At 37.3% G+C, this 21,813-nt stretch overlaps 1 protein-coding gene across 2 annotated transcripts in view; it reads left to right on the top strand.

Moving 5' to 3' along the window:
- LOC117800284 (olfactory receptor 4K15-like) overlaps positions 1-21,813 on the top strand; it is a 42,133-nt gene that overhangs the window by 15,351 nt on the left and 4,969 nt on the right. Inside the window, exons 3-4 of one of the 2 annotated variants that reach the window (XM_034652814.1) lie at positions 15,202-15,346; positions 15,770-15,892. In XM_034652814.1, the coding sequence (XP_034508705.1) occupies positions 15,202-15,346; positions 15,770-15,892 (268 nt within the window). Of the gene's footprint in view, positions 1-15,201; positions 15,347-15,769; positions 16,060-21,813 lie in introns of those variants that run through there. The other variant, XM_034652815.1, reaches the window with a different exon arrangement.

The following is a 21,813-nucleotide window of genomic DNA, read 5'->3' on the forward strand; positions in this document are numbered from 1 at the left end:
CTACGAAGTCACCCCTGTGGCCAAGACTGGCCTGCCTCAGGCACAAGACTCCTGGCTGCCTTCGCCAAATTTGTTAGGGAACTCAAACTTGTCCGTGCACCCAAGGCACAGTCAGCCAATGTCTGAGACCCGGATTCTGAAGCAAAGACAGCTTTAGTATCAGAAGGGCAGCCCAATGAGAAGGCAGGGGATCCTTCCCAAGGCTGACTTACTCTGTAGAGCCTAGGAATAGCTTGTATACATGAGAGGAGGGTAATGGGTTCCTTGAAATCTTGAAGGGGATAGGTGGATGGTGGGGAGAGGGGTGCTTGAAACAACCTGGAGGTCAGCATTCTTCTGGACAATGAGGCACTATTTGAGATCTGGTATGATCAGATATGTTATGGCAAATGTTACTGACCAGTCCCCATTATGATTCTATGGTCAGTGAGTAAACAGAGAATAGGGGTAAAAAAGGCAAAGTTAATGGTTGATGGTGCATGAGATTAAGAGGTGCATAAACCTTAATTAAGGAACAAAATAGAATGTGGATTAAGTTAACAATGTAATTAGTAAAATGATAGCTCTGCTGTGATTTCTAAACAGTCCAGAAACCAAGTGTCTGTCCCCCAGGTAGACAAACTCATGTCTACCTGGAAGTTAAGAATGTGACCTTAATTGCAAATAGGGTATTGGCAGATGTAATGAGGGTAAGGATCTTAAAATGATCATGCTGGATTAGTGTTGATTTCACACTTCTGCCTAGAGAAATGTGAAAGAATGAATTTCTGTCATTTTAAACCACAATGCCTGTGGAAGTTTGTTATGGTAGCCCTAGAAAACTAATGCAAAGACAAAACTAACTTCTTGTATGAGAAAAATTAAATGTAAAATACACATTTACACCATCAGATTAATAGGAAAACAATGTTGGATGATGCAAATTGGTGACAAGAACGTGGCACTATAGAGCTCCTTGTGCATATTAGTGAAAGGGTAAACCAGGTTGCAGAGGAATTTGCGTTGTTGAGTGAAATTAAATAAATGCATCCATAACTGCCACGCCATTTCTCTCCCCCACACGTGGGTGCTTAGAAAGTGGCACCTGTCCCTGTGAGGGCCAGTGGTGCAAAGTGTGGCCTGTGTGGACGGACCTGTCTCTGAGGCTCAACACACCTCCATTGCTCCATGCCACCCAGACCGCACTCAAGTGCCAGTACCATTTCAGCCACCAGCCAGCCCCTACAGAGACTGTAAGTTGTCTCCTTGGGGATCTTGAGGGGTAGCCTTCTGGAGAAGCCCTTCCTGGAAAGACTCCTGGTTCTGCCTGGAGAGATGCCGTGGTGGCATGGGGAAGAGGCCCAAGACAGAGGGGAGCACTAGGCTAGAAATCTGCTCTGCTACCTGTCTCCACTAATCTGGGGGAGGATGCTTCTCTGGCCATCGGCCCCCAGAGGTGAGTCCTGCAAGCCTTCACTTCCTCTAAGACCTCAGACTCTATTGGCCATCCTATCAGCCCCTATGTGCTCTCAACTCTGCCAGAAAGTCCCCCCAAGCAGTTACAAAACTTATCATGGTCTGGGTGGGGACCTTGCCTGTGTCCCCAAAGCCTAGACTAGCATCTGGCACACTGAAGATGAGACACAGAGAGGTCGAGCGATTTCCACAGTTCACACAGCAAGTCAGGAGCTGGTCTAGGACTCTCACGTTTAGTCACAAGGCTGGTTCAAAACCCTATTCTTGGTGCCTTTTGGTGGAAGTCAGTGGGGAGGCCATGCCGTTGGTCAAAGCAACATTTGGTGTACATTCCAACTCTGAGGTACTAGAGAAGGGAATTCTCCTCTCAAATGGGAGCTCAGCACCCACTAAGGCAATCCACTTGCCCTTTTCTTTAGGTTTTGGGATTCATTTTAATTAGTAAAAAATTTTCTTTTACTCTCCTGAATATGTGCCTTCAGGGAAAACTTGGCACAGATATACAATGTGGTAGAGCAAAAATATCCTGTCTTGAAACTGTTTGAAATCACCCAAAACTAAAACACCACTCAATGATAATGCCTAGAAAATTTGTCACATAGTAGGAATTAAGTGTTGGAAATAAATGAATTAATAAATAAGATAAATTTTCTCATTATGTGACAAATGAATGCAAATGTTACATGTGTCCTTAGCAAAAAGCAAAAAAAAAAGAGTATTGGAACCATATTATGTTAATGAGAAAAAATGAATTAAAAGCCATATTCGAGTGATGTGTTATCTATCATTGAGTGATATGTTATCAGTCACACAATGAAAGTTCATTTACATAAAATCTTTTATTGTCTCAAGAGCTCATCAATCTCACACTAATACAGTCTATAGTTCATGTTAAATATTTCATACGAAGTAGTAAAAAATAGTTGGGGATATGTTATATGTCCCCAGTGGTGTTTTTGCTTAAACCTGACTGATCCTTTTTATGTACCCACTGTTCCAAGTTTAACTTTTTATTGCTTTCGTTCATTTATTTTTTTTGTCAACTGCCACTAGCAAAGTTACTCCTTGAGGCTTGCAATGGTGTCTCATTTGTCTTCTTCTCACTAAATCATTGCACAGTCTCGGGACAGATACATCTTAATCCATTAATGAGTTAGTAAATCATTAGATGAAGATTTAAAAGATTTAAAAAGGAATCAATTATGTCTTCATTTTCAAATGGTGTGGCAGTGAAATAGTCAGTGATGACATTCAGAGGACAATAGTGGCATGGGATTAGAATGAGGGAGAAAGAGGAAATGGAATAGAGGTGTTGTAGCACAAATTGTACTTTGGTAGCTAGTAGAGTTGCAGATTCCCAAGAGAAATCCCACTTTATATGCTGATATCAAATGCATTAACCTCTTTTATTGTTTTTGCTACCCGTACAACTTAACATACTATCCCAACAGGCATGGTTATGAAAGCTATTTCTTCTGCACATATATAGACTTCCCTTCTTAATAGTAACTTCATTATCTTCTCTTAATGCCAGTAGCAGGGATTCCATTGTAATAACTGCCATTTCAAATAACATTTGATGAGCACCTAGTTATTCTAGTTATCATGTTCAGTAATGAGGTGTGATAGATAAGCTATGCTCCCTGATTTTGAAAACATAATTATTTAGGCATTTCTAGAGGAAGATAATATTACAATTTCACAGATGTCATTAATTTTTTCTTCTTTTTAATCTGTGGGATGTGGGATCGCGTTTCTGATGTGAGCAGCTATATGAGCAGATGGCCTGCAGAGATCAGATCAGCAGAGCGTGCACCTACACGGAGAACCAGGAACCCTCAGGGAACAGTGGAGTTAGACAAAGCAAGGTGGGTTGATGCAAGACAGCAGTAGCAGCCACCTGAGTAAGCGTTGGTGCTCTTCAATGATGGAAGCAGTGGCAGATTTGGCCCAAGGATATTATTTTTTGTATAGGCTGGAGTAGAGGGTTTTGAAGGCAAGGAGATGAGTCCTAAAGGGTTTTTAGAAGGAAGTTCATGATAGGAAAAGCAGTAATAGTGGTCAAAGAGTCATATTAGGAATGTTTCTCTGGGACAGTTAATGTAAAAAGAGTAGAGTAGAAGGGAATGTGGACACTTGAAACATATGGAAGCCTATTTGAGATAACCACATGGGACTCTAGGAGAAGGACTGTGGGTGAGTGTTCCAGTTTGATGTGTATCAAACAGCTTCCCAAAACGTTCTGGTTCAGTAGCCATTTCATTCTGCTTGCAGTTTTCTGGGTCTGTGACTGGAGAAGAAGTCAGGTGAGCACTTCATGTCTGAGCCACATAGGGTCAGCTTATTTTAGAGTTGAACTCACCTTGGACTTGGAGAACTCATTTTCAAGATGGCCTCTTCACTCATTTGTCTGGCATCTCTGACTGTAAATCCTGACAGGGAGAGATGTGGTCACAGTGCAGAAGAATATGTAGAATGGAAGATTTTGATGCTAACCATCTTTGGAAAATAGGATCTCCTATGGGAAGATAGGCTTGATTGTGGCCTAATATTTTGCTTACATTGTATTATATGTGTGAAGGCTATTGAAGCAGAATAACAGGGAATGTCATTAATAAGGAGATGGAAATAATAAAATGTAGGAATTATTGGGGGGAAGTACAATAACGAAACAAAAAATTCTCGGGGGGGCTCAATAGCAGTTTTGTTTTTCAGAAGAAAATATCAGTGCATTTGAGGACAGCTGATTGAGATTATCCAGCCTGAGGTACAGAAAGAAAAATGGAATCCTGAATCTGGAATAATTAACAGGGATTTAGAGACCTGTGGGGCACCATAAAAAGTATCATAGAAAGTACTAATATATTTGTATTTATATATTTATATTTATATATAAAACATTTATAACATATTCAGATTTACCCTCTCAGTTGTCCTCCCAATCTGTCTACAAATACAGTTTTTATGATCTTATATAATGGCAACTTTATCCTTGCACTTTCTTAGGCTACAATACTTGGAATCATGCTTGACTCCTCTATTATAATTGCAACCTATAATAATCTTCGGGAAATCCTGTTAGCTCTAATTTCAAAGTATATCTGGAGTCTGACTACTTCTGTCTTCCAGGGTACGTTTGTGCAATGAGCCATCGTCACAGCTGGCCTGAAGTAGTGAACTTGCTGCTTATCTGGCCTCCTAGCTTCCATCCTTGCCTTTTCCAACAGAAGCAGTTAGAGCCATCCTAACGCCTGACCTCTACTCAAAGCTCACACACACCACCTCACTCAGAAGGGAAGGCCGTGTGCTGGTATTGTCTACAGGGCCCTACAGGATTTATGCACCACCCACAATCACTTATCATCCCAACCACTTTCCACCTTATTCCACTTTAGTCACAGGAGTTGTGTGAACATTGTCAGGCAGCAGCCACCTAAGTGCCTCCTCACTGGCTGTTCTCTCTGTGTTTGGCTTTCCCCAGATGTACACATGGACGCTCCCATGTCCTCCTCTAAGTCTTTGGTCAAAAGTCACCTTCTCTGTTTGTTTCTCAGAGTCCATAGCTTGGCTTCAGAGGGGAGGGGAGAGGGGGAATGGGATAGGCTCGTGATGGGTAGTAAGGTGGGCACGTATTGCATGGTGCACTGGGTGTTATACGCAAGTAATGAATCATGGAACTTTACATCAAAAACCATGGATGTACTGTATGGTGACTAACATAATATAATAAAAATTATTATTTAAAAAGTAATTAATAAATTAATTAAATAAATAAGAAATAAATACTATATTTGAAAAAAAATAAACACATGAATTTCATAGCCTGCCGAAAAAGCAAAAAACAAACAAAAAAAAAAAACACCCCAAAGTCACCTTCTCAATGAGACCTATTCTTAACATCCTATTTCAAATGAAAACTCTGGCATTCCCACTATCTCTTACCCTGCTTGATTTTTTCCTTAGACTTATCGTAAATTACCATTTTGTTTGTGTTTAGTTGTCTGCATTTTCTGTGAGAATGTAAGTACCATGAGGAAGACAATTATGGTCGATTTCATTCACCTGTGATTCAGAGAATGTGCACTACACGTATAGCTTGGTTTCCTTTAAAAAAAACAAACAAACATGACTTTTCTTAATATATTGAAATATGTATTGAAAATATTATTTTTCTTGTTATTATATGCTATCACACTGTTTTTTAATTCATTTTATGTATTGTTATATTTTTGATATATTACTCCAACTCTATAATAGACATCTTATATCATGGGAATACGAGGTGAAGGTCTATTGGCATTTTTCAAGGTGCCTGATTTATGCTTCCCAAGTGTCTATCCAAAAGTTATACTGACTTACATTCTTCTTAACAGTGAGGGAGGTGGCCTTACACAGTTTAAGGATATGTATTGCAGCGACCACATGCCTGGGTTAGAACATCAACTTTGCTACTGACAGTGTGTGTGTCCAAACACATTAGGCTCAGTCTCCTCATTTATAAACTGGAATGATGTTTCTTTCATTAGACTGTTGTGAAGATTAATTGCAAGAATGAATCCGACATAGTGCTGGCATAGAGAAAGTCCTCAAGAGATGTCAGGTGTTACTTAAATTTGTATTGCTACGTTTATTATGAAATTATTCATTTTCATCAGACCTGACCATGAGCTTGATGTATTTATTCCAAATCTGATATGTGGACAAAGGTACGCCTTGTTACGTTTTGTTTGTTGACATCAACATTTTAATGTTTATTGGCCTATTAGTCCTCTTCCTTTTAAAAACTAATTTTCTTTAATTCTTCCCTCTTCTTTCTCTTCAGGTTTCCCTCCCTTACTGATTTATACATACTTTTTCTCTGTTAAATAAAACAGATTTTCCTACATAAGGCGGGTGAAACTTATCCAAACAGCTGCAGGCCTGAAGAGAACAAAAAGACTGGCCTTCCCAAGCAAAAAAGACCTCTCCAGTAGACTGTCTTTGGATTTTATCTATACCATCAGCTCTCCTGGGACTCCAGCCTTTGAGTCCACACAGAAGAATTTGGACTTGCAGGCTCTGGAAAACACATAAGCCATTTCTTGTAATAAATCTCTCTCTCTCTCTTTCTCTCTCTCTCTCTCTCCATCTATCTATATTCAGAACATTCCATCCTAAAATAGAATACATTCTTTTCATGTGCATTTGGAACATGCTCCATATGCACATCATGTTAGGTCCCAAAACAAATCTCAACAAAGTCAGAAAGTCTAAAATCACATCATGCATGTTTTGTGACCACAACCGTTGAAATTAGAAATCAACCATAAGAAAAAATGTCAAAGAACACAAGAGGGAGAACACAAGAAAACAAGAGGGAGAGAGAGAGGGAGGGACAGAAGGAGAGAGAGATAACTAATCAAAATAAGAAATGAAAGACAAGAAGCAACTGACAAAACAGAAATACAAAGGGTTATAGTGAATGTTATGAAAAATTTTATGCCAACAAATTGGGCAACCTAGGAGAAATGAATAAATTCCTAGAAATATATAACCTTTAAAAACTGAATCAAGAAGAAATAGAAAATTTGACAGGGCTGATTATCTAATGAAATTGAATCAGTAATAAAAAAACTCCCAACAAAAGACCAGGACCAGATGGATTCACAAGTGAATTCTACCAAACATCTGGAAAGAGTTAATTACTATTCTCCTCAAAATATTACAAAAATAGAAAAGAAAGGAAACTTTTCAAATTCACTCTATGAGGCCAGCATTATCCTGATACCAAACTGGATAAAACATTATAAAGAAAAGAAAACTACAGGGCAATATCTCTGATGAATACAGGTGCAAAAATCCTCATCAAAATATTAGCAAACCAAACCAACAATGTATCAAAAAACCATTCACTGCAATCAAGTGAGATTTATTCATGGAATGCAAGGTTGTTTAATATTCACAAAACAATCAACATGATACATCACATCAACAAGAGAAAGGATAAAAACCATATGATCATTTCAGTAAATGCAGAAAAAGCATGTGACGAAAGTGATAAAAACTGTCAATAAAGTAGGTTTACAGGGAATATACCTCAACACAATAAAGGTCAAATGAAAAACCCACAGCTAACATCATATTCAATAGTTAAAACCTGTGTATTCCCTTCTGAAGGTCAAGACAAAGATGTCCACTCACCAATTTTATTATACATAGTCCTGGAAGTCCTAGCCACATCAATCAGACAAGGAAAAGAAGGAAGAGGCATCCATATGGGTAAGAAAGAAGTAAAACTTTCACTGTTTCCAGATGGCATAATGCTATTTATAGAAAACCCAAAGACTCCAACAAAAACTACTAGAACTGATAAATAAATTCAGGAAAGTCACAGGATACAAAATCAATACACAGAAATCCATTACATGTCTATACACTAATGAAGTAACAGAGAAATTAAAACCACAATCCCATTTACAATTGCACCAAAAAACAAATTGCATAGGAATAAACTTAACCAAGGAAATGAAAGACCTGTTTTCTGAAAACTATAAAACATGGATGAAAGAAACTGAAGATGAAACAAATGGAGACAAGCCATAAGAGACTCTTAATTATAGGAAACAAACTGAGGGTTGCTGGAGGGGTGGTGGGTGGAGGGATGGTGTAACTGGGTGATGGGCACTAAGGATGGACACTATGAGAAAAAATACTGTTAATATATCCATACTACCCAAAGCAATCTACAGATTTAATGCAATCCCCATCAAAATTCCAACAGCATTTTTCATAGAACTAGAACAAATAATCCTAATATTTCTATGAACCCACAAAAGACCCCGAATAGCAAAAGTAATCTTGAAAAAGAACAAAACTGGAGGAATCATAATCCCACATTTCATGATATACTACAAAGCTGTAGTAATCAAAACACCATGGTACTGGCACAAAAACAGACATGTAGAACAATGGAACAGAACAGAGAGCCCAGAAAGAAATCCACGATATATGGTCAATTAACCTAAAACAAAGGAGGCAAGAATATGCAGTGGGAAAAAGACAGTCTCTTCAGCAAATGGTGCTGGGAAAACTGGAGAGCTAAATGCAAAAGAATGAAACTGGGCCGCTTTCTCACACCATACACAAAAATAAGCTCAAAATGGATTAAAGACCTAAAATGTGAGACCTGAAACCATAAAAATCCCAGAAGAGAGCACAGGCAGTGATTTCTTGGACATTGGCTGTAACAGTAATATTCTAGATATGACTCCTGAGGCAATGGAAATTAAAATTAAACAAACTATTGGGACTGAATCAAAATAAAAATCTTCTGCAGAACAAGGGAAACGACCAATAAAACTAAAAGACTACCTACTGAATGCGAGAAGATACATGCAAATGGCATACCTGATAAAGGGTTAATATCCAAAATATATAAAGAACTTATAAAACTCAATACCCCCAAACCCAAAAAATCCAAAGAAAAAATAGGCAGGAGACATGAATAGACGTTTCTCCCAAGAAAACATCCAGATGGACAACAGACATAAGAAAACATGCTCAACAACACTAATCATCAGGGAAATGCAAATCAAAACCACCATGAGCTATCACCTCACACCTGTCAGAATGGTTAAAATAAAAAGCACAAGAAACAGCTTTGGTGAGGATGTAGAGAAGAAGGAACTTCTTGTGCACTGTTGGTGGGAATACATATTGGTGCAGCCAACGGAAAATAGTAGCAAGTTCCCCAAAAATTAAAAATAGAATTACCATAGATCCAGTAAATTCACTATTGGGTCTTTACCCAAGAATATGAAAACACTAACTTAAGCAAGTGGAAGTTCCCCTCCGTACATGGCTTTTGTTATGTACATAATACAAAATAGCATCAATGCTGAATAGCATGATTATGTGCAATACATAACTGCATAAAAACTGTACACATCAGCAGATCTGACAACCAAGGCACATGAAATTGAAAGCAAAACGGAATGCTTTAATATAAGTCAAAACCAGGATTGAACACAGCAATAAATCCGAAGTCCCTCATGTACATACTTAACTATTTACAGCTAAAAACAGGCATTACAAGACCAATCTAACCATACTCATTTATATATAAAAAACACAAATTTCATACATCACATAAAGCTTCAATTAGAACGAAGTGATATTACCAGACAAGCATCAGTGAAGTATAATGCCTCTTCTAGTTGTCACTGCACAATGCTGTAGATAATGCAGCCTATGCAATACACCCAACAACGCCAGAGTCCTACACTCAAGTACAATTGATATGTTAAAGAAGCTCTCTGCAAGTGGTACTGGATACCAGGAAGAAATCTACTGCAGCCATGCTGGTTAGGATTTTCAATGCAGATGGATACAGTTACATTAAGAATTGAAGTATTTTAAAAAGCTTTAAATATTCTTTCTTGAACCAAAACATTCAACAATAGGTACACATGAAAAATTAACTTTTCAGATATCTTTGCAATTTAAAATTCAGATGCATGTTATTCAGCAGAGCTGCTGTATGTAAAAAACAAATGTAGTTTTAACTTCTTCTTATAAACAAACTAATATGAGTGCAGTCCTATGCTACACAACATTTTTAGCAATAAGAGTAATAAAGACATAGTACGGTAAGGCCAGCAAAATAAGCTTCAAAGGTATCTCAAGACCCTGTTGGCTTCATGGTTTTAGTCACGATAACCAGTTGTGACATTTACCTGTCACAGAATGTCTTATTTTACAGCTTGTAGAAGACCAATTAACCACACTTACATATGGCACCAAATACCAGTTTCATGGAAAGATATGATCCTCATTATACCTTCCCTCCTACTTCCAAACAACATGCTGCAGAAATTAACAGGGTGATATTTAACTACGGTACAACTAGAATGCCAGTCCTTTTCCAGTACACCATTAAAAAAAAAATACAGGCATATAACATTAGCCAAAGATTATACCTTGATTACATTCCCAAAAGGCAGATACACTGAAAACATGAAGAGATTTCAAGTATTATGTTTAGTACATGGGAACTAAATTTTGTCCCTATTATCTCCATATTTCAATTTGTTGTGCAGATTTTCATACAATTTTATTCAGAGGAGGACATATACATTTTATAAGGCTGTATCTATCTAATTCTGCCTGTAACAAACACCCAAACATCCTAAAATGCCAATTATAAGGCAGACAAGTGTAAGGAAAACACTGGAGAACAGCAAACGAAAATGGCCCTGCATCTGCTCTTTTATGTTTTCCCACAATACACTAAAATGAAACAACATTTCAGTCTCTTAGGGAAAACAGGAAAAGAAGTTAAGGATGTAACCCTATAAGGTCACTAGGCGCATTGAAATTTGTGTACAATGTCTTCTAATTCTTCTAGGAACAGATATGACTAGGATATAAAAAGCACTTTTCTGAGTACTCCAACTTAATTTTATGAGTCTGTCATTGTCTCAGTACCAAAACTGAATGCGGTAGCAAAAACAACTCTAAAATACTACAGGCTAATTTCACCTGTAAACCTATATGCAAAAATCCTACATAAAATTAGCATATCAAATCCAGGCTGATATTCTCATATAACATATTATAATTTAGTAGAATATATGCTAGGAACACAAATATATCCACAATGGATGCTCTATTAATGGTATTTAACAGTTAAGATTAAAAGAGGAATTCATTATCTACCCCACTGTGCGGGATTAGATGTTCTCTGAATTTTTCCATTTTTCCCCACTAAGGTAGGAGAATATCACTGAAGATTCAATTCTTTTTTTTTAAGATTTTATTTATTTATTTATTTGTCAGAGAAAGAGAGATGGGGGCGGAGGGAGAGAGAGAGAGCGAGCAGGCTTGCACAAGCAGGGGGATCAGAGGGAGAAGCGGGCTCCCTTCTGACGAAGGAGCACAACCCTGGACTCGACCTTGGGACCTAGGGATCATGACCTGAACCCAAGGCAGACACTCAACCGACTGAGCCAACCAGGTGTCCCTGAAGATTCAATTCTTGTTCAAGTATTTCAGAAACCCTGCATGCCGGGGTGCCTGGGTGGCACAGCGGTTAAGCATCTGCCTTCAGCTCAGGCTGTGATCCTGGTGTTATGGGATCGAGCCCCATGTCAGGCTCTTCCACTATGAGCTTGCTTCTTCCTCTCCCAGTCCCCCTGCTTGTGTTCCCTCTCTTGCTGGCTGTCTGTATCTCTGTCGAATAAATAAATAAAATCTTTAAAAAAAAAAGAACCCCTGCATGTCAACATTTCCCTAAATCTATTAGAAACATAGCGCATGTAATTGGTGATAAGTAAGACACAGGGGAAATGCTTGGATTGTTGCTGAGACAAAGGTAAAAGTAGTTTGACTCTGACTTTAGCCATTTTCCCTGTTTGACAAGTCAGTGAGTATCTAATGACAAAAAATCACCATGGGACACATCTATCCTCCCACAGTCCCAGTTCAATCCACAGTCTAGAATGAAGTAGAGGAACAATACAATGGACAAAGGGTGAAACAGAATGCTGAGGCTTGCCTAAGTCAATATTTACTATAGTTATGATATCTCAGCTCAAAAGCACATATACATCTGATGTAGCTCTTTTATAAGAGAATTTGATTTGAAAGAAGCCAACACTTACTTCAATTTCCTTAAAAATCTTCAGATAGATGATTCAGGTATGTTTATTTTATGACAACCATTTGTTTCATCCATTTGGTTTAACTACAGAAAGGAACTTAGAGCAATGGCTTATGGTATTTGGACTTGCAGCTTTGTGAAAATTCTTTTGCCTCAACTGCAAAATATTTATATCCACATTAGTCTAGTACATACAATTAGACGTGGGTGTGACAGAAAATGTTTTAAGGATCAATTTCTGTAATTTTGGTAACATTTGAGCTGGTTTCTTTTTTTTTCTTCTAAATTGTTTTTTTTTTTCTTTTGAAAAGCTGAGTTGAAGAGACTCTACATGAGCATACTAATATCATTTTAGATTTATCATAGTTCATCCCAACCCAGTCCAGCACCCAGACAAAACTGGCATCTAGGAGAAGTTGCAGTGTCACTCTCTGCAAAGATTTCTGGCATTTTTCTTCTGCTTCCCACACCCCTTTATGTCTGATTCATTTTTACTGAAAGTTGTCACTTCACAGGTGACTAACCAATTTAAAAGATGTGGTCAAGAATAGTTTTACTCCCAATCCTTTCTTAAACCCATACTTCATCCTTTTGAATATAAATTCCCTTCCCCACAAGAGAATGCTCCAGGGAGGATGCCCCTTCTCATTCTAAGTGATAATTATTGATCTAAATATCCTTTGGAACGGTTCCATTATAGTTACACTGCCATGGTATTCATTATTCATTCACTCGATTGTTTTCCTTTTTCACTTGTTTTTGGGAGACTGTTTGTACAGTACCATATAGCAACAACCCAGTTAGCAAATACTACCAGGGAATAAAGTTTTCCAGGCTAATACATTTTAAACTACAATTTATCCCTTCAAACAAAAAGCATTAACCATTCTGGAAAACAAAAAATATATCACCCTCCTACCTTTGTCACTAGAAAGGGCTACTATTATTAAGTGCATTTATGGTACATTTAGTAATATTTAATAGGGCTTTATATCAACTACTTAAACTAATTTCTCATTTTCCTATCTTGATAATTCTACTTGACTATTCTTCAACCATACCTTTTAGGTTCCATTAGAGATTCTACTGTCAAGGGCTGTGGAAAGAGCTTTGAAGAACTGGGATGAGGTTCTGAAATTGTTATTTGCTGGTTGTACACTATTGAACATATTAGTTAACCTTTCTTTTCTTTTTTTAAATTTTTTTATTATATTATGTTAGTCACCATACAGTACATCTCTGGCTTTTAATGTAAAGTTCGATGATTCATTAGTTGCGTATAACACCCAGTGCACCATGCAATACATCCTCCTTACTACCCATCACCAGTCTATCCCATTCCCCCAACCCCCTCCCCTCTGAAGCCCTCAGTTTGTTTCTCAGTGTCCATAGTCTCTCATGCTTCATTCCCCCTTCTGATTATCCCCCCTTTCTTTATCTCTTTCTTCTCCTATGGATCTTCCTATTTCTTACATTCCGTAGATGAGAGAAACCATATGATAATTGTCTTTCTCTGCTTGACTTATTTCACTTAGCATAATGCTAGTTAACCTTTCTGAGTCTCAATTTCCTTACATGAAAACCAGGGACAACAACCTCCTCCACACCAGATGGTTGTAAGAAGTTTAATGCTCACATATCTCATGTAAAAACACTTTCAAACTAGTTTTTTTCTCACAGACCTCATCCTTTTTTTCTGTTTTTTACAAAGACTGACACCACTTCTGTTTATCACAGAAAATGAAAAGTGAGAGTCTTCTTTCTTTAAAAAAAGTATAAACTAACTGCCTTCCTTTCAACTAAACGTTCCTGTGTTTCTAAACACAATTTTTAAAATTAAATTCTAAAATCCTTATCTATCTCCTTGGAAGCTTTTTCTGCATTCTTCCAGAGAAGCTGCAGACAGAACATATGGAGAATCAATTATCTTACAATCTATGGCAGTTTGTTTATTATTTCAATTGTGTAAAATCTGTTACTTATTACTTTGTATTGCTCATTATTTCAATTTTTGGCTAATGAGAAAGCATGGTGCTGCCAGATATTCTTCAAAGAATGTACTTTATTTCATTAGGTGAGAAAAATCCTAATCAAAGTCTACAAATTCTATATCCTGGATATAATTTCTTCTTTTGGAAGCTTTCTGCATTGATAAATAACAGGTTACAGTTGACCTTCAAATGACCTACTTTTCAACTACCTTAACTAATTGGGATCTTTGCATTTCATTGTTATTATTACCTTATCTATCAATATTCTCTTCTGATGCATTGGCCATCTCTGTTTACTTCTTTTCATATAATACAATGTTCACTTCAAGGGACTTCAAGCCAAAACAGCCATCACAACTTCAGAGAAAATATGTATAAACACTTTTAATGGTGTAGTTCTGGAGGTCAAGTAGTACAGAGAGGACAGAGGCAAAAGGAACCACAGTAGAAAACTGAGGGAAAGGTAAGTCGATGTAAACACGGTCTCTTGAGAATTCTCTAAGAACTGAAGCTGCTTGTTTGCAATCCCAAGTGGATAATGAACAGCAGCAGGGCAAGGAAGATAGTACAAGAATCTGGATACTTCAGCATCTTCTCTTAATTGTGGTTTTCATAATATAAATCTGTAATTTACCATCAGATTTAACCCACAAATGTATAAAATGGAGTTGCTGAGTAGCTACATTTGCACCTCATAGCTTTCCTTCATTGGTTGGACAAATGAGAGAAGAAATATTTGTTAAAATTACAGATACACCATTTCCTAACAGGACTGATTCTAAATCATTTTAAATTAATCTTGAGAAGAACTCTTCAGTTTTGTGGTCCACTTTTTTTGCTTTTAATAATAATCTATTAATGTTCTTTTTGTAGGTACTTCTCTTGTAGCCTGAGGCCATGGATCAAGGAAATTATTCTAGGGTGGCTGAGTTTGTGTTGTTGGGACTCTCTGCTCCTGGGAACTCCAGTACTTCTTCTTTGTGTTGCTTAACTTCTTGTACATCACCACTGTGCTCGGCAACCTCCTCATTGTTCTCACTGTGATTTCTGACCCTGTCCTGCACACACCCATGTGCATCATGCTTAGTAACCTTTCTGTTCTTGATGTGTTTCTAGCCACTTATGCAACCCCAAAGATGACTCATGATTTCCTTCATGAATCGAAGACCATCTCTTTTGAGGGCTGCATGGCCCAGATATTCTGGCTCCACGTCTTTGCTGGTGGTGAGATGGTACTTCTTGTAGCCATGGCTTATGACAGGTATGTAGCCCTATGCAAATCTCTCCATTCTACAACCATCATGAACTTGTGCAGGTGTACAGGCCTGGTGGTAGGCTCTTGGGTCATTGGGATCATGCACTCCCTGAGCCAGTTAGCTTCCACTATAAACTTGCCTTTCTGTGGCCCAAACATAGTGGATAATTATTACTTGACCTTACCTTGGTCATTAAACTTGCCTGCACAGGTACTTATGTCCCTGAAGTGTTGATGCTTTTGGACAGTGGTTTCATGGGGGTGACTTCATTCTTACTCTTGCTGATGTCCTACATGGTTATCCTAATCACTGTACAACATCATTCCTCAGTGGGTATAGCCAAAGCCTGCAGCATTCTGGCTGCCCACATCACTGTAGTGACTCTCTTTTTTTGGTGCCTGTATATTCATTTATGCCTGGCCTTTCAGCAGCTTCCCAGTGGATAAAGTCCTCTCTGTGTTCTCTACAGTTTTTACACTTATATTGAACCCCATTATCTACACACTGAGAAACAAAGAAGTGAAATCAGCAATGCATAAACTGAAGACCAGGTATGTGAGTTCCAGGCTGCTCTCCCAGCTCTCTCTCACAAGATAGCTTTGTTGAACTGAGTAGACAAGAAGAAACTTGAGGAAATATGGACTTACTTTTTTCTTGTGGATCCAACATTTTAAAAAGTTACCTTATTTGTTCGAAATAATAAATATATGTTCCTTGTTATGTATTTGAAGTAAAGAAACCTCATGTGATTATACAGTTTCTAAGCTAAGAAGTTGCTTATATTTGCTACCTAAAACCAGTGACAAGATGTTTCAAAAATTATTATATAATTTAAATTTTATGAAATTAATTTCATAAAAATTTAGGTGGATATCCATATTGGATTAAAAAAATAATGTTTCTTTCGGTCTAAAATACAGCAAGTAATCTATGATTTAGTTCCAGTAGTAAAAACAATCCCATTAGTACTCCTGTTTTCACACATTTAACATCAAAAAGGTTGTGCTATCCATCAAAAAATCCATTTAGCATGTAAAAAGGTAATACTTTCTAATCCACCTTTATCTTTTCTGTCTCACATACAGAACTTAAGAAGCTTCATACACATATTTTATAGCTTTATAAAATCCCTTGATGTTAGTCTGGTACCACATCTTCTTCTACCATTTTATCATTAAAAACCAAGTTAACATCAAAAGATGACACACATGAAGCTTTAGACATAGGGCAATAAGACCACCTAAAAATAGAACAAGACTCCCATCATCCATGCTCTGCATCACGTATTTACCGGGCCCTGAATGGTGTTTGTACACTAGTCCAAAGGGGGAAGGAAATGCAAAGGTAGTTACTTTGGAGCTCACTGAACATTATGATCCAGAAACACATTATGATGTTACCCCAGTGCTATCTACCATCCCAATTTCCTCCATGATGGTCTCAGTCTAGAATGTGAGGTTCAGCTGATACAAAAAAAGGCTGCACAACATTTACTTTGTGGAGGTATGCTTCTTATGCTATGCAGTCACTGTGATTGTGAACATAACTTGTCCCAAGAACCTGTCACAGTCATCTTGGAATTTTAGGTTCAGTGATACATCAAGCCTATTCTTGTCCTGTTGCTTCCTTCTTTGTATCACCATTATGATCAAAGATTACTTGGACATGACTGCTATAGAAATGCCACATGCAAGGTTCTTCTTTTTTGTTATAATATGAAAACTATTTTAAGTCTACAACTCCATAGCAAGGAAAATTTATTAGAGTTATCTTGTGTTCTTCCTTTAAATCACATAGTATCCTTCATTCTCCTTGAGGCATTAAGCCAATTATTCTCATTTTCACAATACCAAGGTTTCTTTTACAAACACCCAAATAAGGATCATCCATACCAGGTGTGCATGCTTCAAGTAAAGTAGCAGGAACAACAGGTATTATAAGCTGAACCCTTCTGTTCAAAAAGAATAGGACAGGCTATGAGATAATTCTATTAATCTTCAAAATTATTAGGTAAGCCATGAACCCATCATAGGAACTTGAATGAGATACACTGAATGTATATTCCAATGAATGTGCATTCCACTGGTTTTAGAGAAAACTTCAACCCTGGACTAGGAAGCTGGGCATGACAGTTCAGAACCCTGTCTTTCAGAGTTTGAAGTATAACTCACATTGTGAATAAGAAAAGTCCAGCTGAGGTGATCAGAAGAAGGGGCAGCTCACCAGCACAGGTGGAGGAGGCCAAGGGGATGAAACAGCAGGAACAATAAACCATGTCCCTACCCAGGCTATTATAGACAGGTAACAGCAGCAGAGATAGGTGGCAATTGGCCAAGGACACCTCATTTCTGCAGTAACACTGGAGTCAACTGTGGTCACTCAGGCTTTATATTTTAACTATATTCATGTATTTCATACCTTATATCATAAACATTGTCTCCAATATTTAAAAGTCCTAATGTATCTGATAAGGGGTTAATATCCAAAATACATAAAGAACTTACACAACTCAAACACCAAAAAAACCAAAAACAAAACAAAAACAAAAAAAAAAACCCAAACAATCTGAAAAATGGGCAGAGGACCTGAACAGACATTTTACTAAAGAAGACAAACAGATGGCCAACAGACACATGAAAAGATGCTCAATATCACTAATCATCAGGGAAGTGAAAACAAAACCACAATGAGAAATCACCTTACATCTGTCAGAGTGACAAGCATCAAAAAGACAAGAAATGACAAGTGTTGACAAGGATGTGGATAAAAAGAAACCTTGATGGAAATGTAAGTTAATGGACTGTGAAAACAATATGGAGATTCCTGAAAACATAAAAAAAGAAATATCATACAATCCATTAATTCTACTAGTAGGCATTTACCCAAAGAATATAAAACCAATAATTTGAAAAAGATATACAAACCCCTATGCTAACTGCAGCATTGTTTAAAATAGCCAAGATGTGGAAGCAACCAGAGTTTCCTTTGATAGATGACTGGATAAAGAAGACATTATATATATATATAATGGAATAATGTTCAGCCATAAAAGAGATGAGATTTGGGGCACCCGGATGGCTCAGTCAGTTAGGTGGCCCACTGTTGATTTCAGTTCAGGTCATGATTTCAGGGTCATGAGAGTGAGCCTTTCATTGGGCTTGCACTGGGTGTGGAGCCTGCTCGAGATTCTCTCTCCCCCTCTCTAGCTGCTTCCCCCACCCCTGTGTGTGCTCTCTCTCAAGAAAGCAAAAAAGAGAGAGAGAGAGAGAGAAATATGAGATTTTTTCCATTTTTGCCATTTGTGACAACACGGATGGAGCTAGAGGGTATGACACTAAGTGAAAAAAGTTGGAGAGAAAAAAACGAACACCATACAGTTTAACTTCTATGTGGAATCTAAACAAATGAATAGAAAAGAAAGAGTAGAATCAGACCTATAAATATAAAAACTGATGGCTGCCAGAGATGGGGGGTGGGGGCTTGAGCAAAGTAGTTGAAGGTGAATGAGAGATAAAAGCTTCCAGTTGCAGAATGAGTAAGTCACAGAAAGAAAAGATACAGCGTAGGGAATACAGTCAATGGTACTGAAATAGTGTTGCATAGTAAGCATGGTAGCTATACCTGTGGTGAGCATAGCATTACCTGTAGAGTTGTTAAAAAATGCAAATAATGAATCACTGAACACTACATTAAGAACTAATGATGTGCTATATGTTGGCTAATTGAACATAATAAGTAAAAACCATACAAACAAAAACAAAAAAAAGTAATGGGATTCCTATAGTATAATTTTAATAACCATTCCTTTACTGTGTATATTGAGGGTTCCATTTCTGTTACCATACCAACACTCCAATAAACATGTTTTACTCATAAAAAAAATTATGTCAGAAAAAAACTGTCAATACATGCTGCACAAAAGCGTAGTGTGGCTCAGTTTGGATTGCATAATTATATGAAACTATTTGTGAATTTTGATTTTATATAATATTCAGTTTCTTCACTTATAGAATATGGGAATCTATTGAGGTCTGATTTTCTTCTACACAAAAATATTGAATTTTCCGTAGATGTATTTTATAATACAGTGTTCTTTTATTAAATTATTTATCCATTCAATTATGAGAAGTAAACTGAAGGGGATAAGAGAGTAAGGATTTAACTATAACAGAAAATCCATTAATTGTTCATACTGTACATTTATTAACTTGAAAATATATTCCATGGATTCTGTGGGTCAAACACAAGTTAGGACCATGATTTATACAGCAAATGCCCAAAGGAGCGCTCAGACTATGGAAGTATATTTTCCTCGTCAACTTTCTTCAAAAAAATGGAAAATTTTAATTTAAATTATACATGTTAAATCTCTACTTAGTTACTTTAGGGCACTGACAATGATAAATTTTAAATTAATTACAATTCTCATATAGAAAAATCAGTCTTAGAGTAGTTTCCTAGAATAAATTTTAAAATGTACAATTACTGATTAGGTCATGAAACATCTCGGTAGGTGCTTAAGACTTCTTCTGTCTTTCTTTATGCCACCATAATTTGATGTTTCCTTCATATGCAAGATTTTTTTCAGCAGCTCTGTAAAATCCATGGTCTTCTGCATTTTGAAGTACAAGTGTTCTATGGTGTTCTAAGATGAAAAAAATCAGTGCAATGTACTACAACATCCTTACATGTTACAAACACACACACACACACACACACACACAAACAAAAACAACAACCCAGATGATATTTTTAAATTCATCTTTTCTCTTTCATGGCTTCAAGGTTTCAAATAATTTTCCCTCTTTTGTGTAATCAATTTTACTTCTTTTTGGATTTTTTTACAGCTAATTTTTTTAAATAAAAAGAAACAGTAAAAAAAGAAAATCTTTCTGTCCTCAATTCTTCCTTTAGCTCTTGATTAATTTCTCACCTTCGTCCTTGTTCATAAGATATTTATGGGGAAACCTCTGAAGACTTGTTCATACTGTCTCCAATAGCCCTCTTCTTTTTTCTTTCTTGTCCCCGCTAAGGCTTCTTTCAAGGTTACTAGTGACCTCTCTATTGCTAAATCCAGAGATCATTTTCCAATTCTCATCCTACTTGATCTATCAGTTGAACAATTTTGTTTAAAGATTTTATTTATTTGACAGAGGGACAGTGAGAGAGGGAACACAAGCACCAGGAGTAGGAGAGGGAGGAGCAGGCCTCCCGCTGAGCAGGGAGCCAGATATGGGGGCTCCATCCCAGGACCCTGGGATCATGACCTGAGCTGAAGGCAGACACTTAATGACTGAGCCACCCCAGTGCCCCCCAGTTGATACAGCTGATCACACTCTCCCTCTTGAAACCCTCTTCATTTGGCTTTTAGAACACGATGCTCTTCTGGCTTCCTTCATATATTTTTGGAGGTGCGTTCTGAATCTCTTTTGGGGTTCCTCCTCCTTTCTCTGACCTCTTAGATTACCCCAGGGCTCATTCCTTGAGACTCTACAATCTGTCTTTCTCCACTCATCATCTCATTTAACCTCAAGCCTTTAAAAACTACATGATGATGGGACATAGCTTTGCATTTTTAACTGGATTTCTCCTTCAATTTCCAGATGTCAATATCCAGCCCCACATGGACATCTATCACCTGTCTCAAATTTAAAATGTCTAAAATTGAATTCCTGATAATCTCTCAAACACCTGTTCCTCCAGGTTAATGGAGAAACCCATCTCAGTAAATGGAACCTTCATCTTTCCAATTGATCAGTCCAAAGGCTTTGGAATTATCCTCCCACACTGTCTTTTACCTTTCTTGCTATATATAGGTCAGCAAATTTTACAGAGTATGTTTTCAAATTTTCTCAGAATCTGGCTACTTCTTGCAACCTCTAACCTCTACTGCTACCACCTGATCCAAGTCATGATCATTTGCTTGGATTATTACAAGCACTCATTCCTAGTTTCTATGCTTCCACACTTTTCAGTCTATTCTTATATGGCAGTTAAAGTAATCCTAACACAATCTGTCATATCATGTCACTTCTCTGCTCAGAACCTTCCAAAGGCTTCATTTCACACACACTGAAACTATCCCGTCCTCCTGGAAGACATTCTGTTCCTTTTGATATCTGTATGTCTTACTTCTTCACTTCCTTCAGGTCTTTATTCTTAAACTAATCTCCGTGAAGGCTTTTCTGACAACTACATGTACAACCACAACAGCTTCAATGATATTTATCACTCTCCCCTGCTTTATATTTTGCTCCATAGCACTTATTACTATCCACTTATTTATTTTGTTCACTGTCTGCTTCTCCCAACTACCTGATAAAAGCTTCACTGAGAGCAGGGGTTTTGTTTTATTCACTGTATCCATTGAGATTGGAAATTTTCCTGGTACATGGTAGGCATGCAATAAATACCACTGAATAAATAGGTTTTACTTTTTTTAAGGCCCAAAAATACTCTCTGCATAAACATA

This window comes from Ailuropoda melanoleuca, unplaced genomic scaffold (assembly GCF_002007445.2).
Source record: "Ailuropoda melanoleuca isolate Jingjing unplaced genomic scaffold, ASM200744v2 unplaced-scaffold6751, whole genome shotgun sequence".
In the NCBI taxonomy this organism is placed as follows: domain Eukaryota; kingdom Metazoa; phylum Chordata; class Mammalia; order Carnivora; family Ursidae; genus Ailuropoda; species Ailuropoda melanoleuca.